Source organism: Condylura cristata, unplaced genomic scaffold (genome assembly GCF_000260355.1).
Source record: "Condylura cristata isolate star-nosed mole 26May11 unplaced genomic scaffold, ConCri1.0 scaffold00011, whole genome shotgun sequence".
NCBI classification, from domain to species: domain Eukaryota; kingdom Metazoa; phylum Chordata; class Mammalia; order Eulipotyphla; family Talpidae; genus Condylura; species Condylura cristata.
In genome coordinates this window covers 27732461-27734132 of record NW_004567112.1, presented here as the reverse complement: position 1 = coordinate 27734132, position 1672 = coordinate 27732461, and the positions used below count along the sequence as shown (strand labels likewise).

The 1672-nt window shown below is 35.5% G+C and overlaps 1 protein-coding gene across 11 annotated transcripts in view; it reads left to right on the top strand.

Moving 5' to 3' along the window:
* Positions 1-1672, top strand: part of FAM35A (family with sequence similarity 35, member A) — a 61771-nt gene that overhangs the window by 56238 nt on the left and 3861 nt on the right. For 10 of the 11 annotated variants that reach the window (XM_012723932.1, XM_012723931.1, XM_012723930.1 and 7 more), the window contains one exon: positions 629-857. The exons of the other annotated variant lie outside the window; for it this stretch is intronic. In XM_012723932.1, coding sequence (XP_012579386.1) covers positions 629-857 — 229 coding nt within the window. The remainder of the gene's footprint in view (positions 1-628; positions 858-1672) is intronic. 11 annotated transcript variants of the gene reach the window in all.

Sequence of the window (1672 nt, the reverse complement as noted above, 5' to 3'; positions counted from 1 at the left end):
TGCGCCACCAGGGAGGGCCCCAAAGTCTATTTTTTTATAGCAGAAGGTGGGAGCATAAATTCAGTTCCTTCTCTACCATGGCCAATTGCCAGATTAAAATTTTTTACCTTTCTAAGAATGTATATTATAGGTATATATATACACACACATGTATTCCAAGCAATATATGTGTGTATATCAAACTATGATTATAGTTTGATACAGCTAAACTGAGGAGAATACGAATAGAAAATGAAAACACTACCTCTCAACTTTTAGTTGCATACAGAATTTCTCAAAGAAACCCTATATTCAGTTCTACATTTATTAATTCTAACAGTAATTTAGATTAATATTTCTGGAAGATAAATACAGATGAGAAAACTTAAAAATTTTATACTGTCAAATTTTTATTACATCACTTAGTCAAATAAATATTCACTCTCAGTTTCAGGCAACTCACCCCTTACATTCATGCGTAAATACTGAGGCCATGAGTGAGTGTGTCTAGGGAAGGAGTGAACAAGAACAAGACCTTGAGTGTATTCTTTACTATAAGTAACTGTAAATCAACCATATCATTAACATGTTTGCAAATTAAATTTATACTTTTATCTTTATAATTTAAAGCATTGTTTGTCTTTTATAGGAATAATTCTAATCAAAGCCCAGATTTTAGAGCTAGTTTTCTTTGCTACATCCACTCAGAAGATAGTTCTGAATGCTCACAGTTCTCTGAAGAGTATTTACGCTTCTCTTTCCGACATTATATACATTGGCTGTGCAAAATGTGGATTGGAACTAGAAACAGATGAGAACAAGATCTACAAAGAGTGTTTTAGCTGCCTGCCATTTACTGTGAAGAAAATATACTATAGGTAAGGCATCCAGGGGCCTCTCTTAGGCTGCAGTCAGATCTGAAGGCTTGACTGGGGTTAGAGGGTCCACTTCCAAGGTGATGTACTCATATTGAATTTGAATTCCTCCTCATGTGGGTAGAGGCTGCCTGAATCTTCTCTCAAAACGATAGTTCTTTCCCCCAGAGCAAGCAAACCAAGATATTGCTAGGTGGAAGTTATTCTCTTGAATGGTTCAGACACCCCACTTTTGTCAAATTATGTTCATTAAAGCAAGTTTAATTGTACATTGGAGAGTGGATTAGAATGAAACTAGGTGCAGAGTGGAGTAAAGAAGCTTTGTTTAGGAGAGAGATGATGGTTGTTTGATGAAAGTATAAGAAGTGGCAATGAACAGATAGAGTGGTTGGAAGCTGAATTGGCAAAATTAATGATTAAATGGCAGGTGAAGGGAGATTAAAGTTATATTACAGATCATTGATAACTTGACTAGAATTATTATTTACTGAGATAAGTAACAATGGGTAAATGCTGATTATATTGAATTTGAAGTTCAGAGAGGTAGATACAGATATATAAATCATAAAAGAGGTCTGAGCTACATTTTGGGCTTTAGAATTATTTGGGGTATTCAGACCCTTTACTGGTTTCTTCATCCCATATCTTAATCCACTGGCAAGTTTTAGGAACTTTCATCCAGAGATTATATTGCATATAAGCATTTTGTTATTTTTTTTAAAGATTTATTTATTTATTTGTACAGAACTGGGGTACAGGCCAGAGGCTCAGGGGCGGTGAGAGGCTTCACCAGAGACAGAGCGGGGAGCAGAACAGGC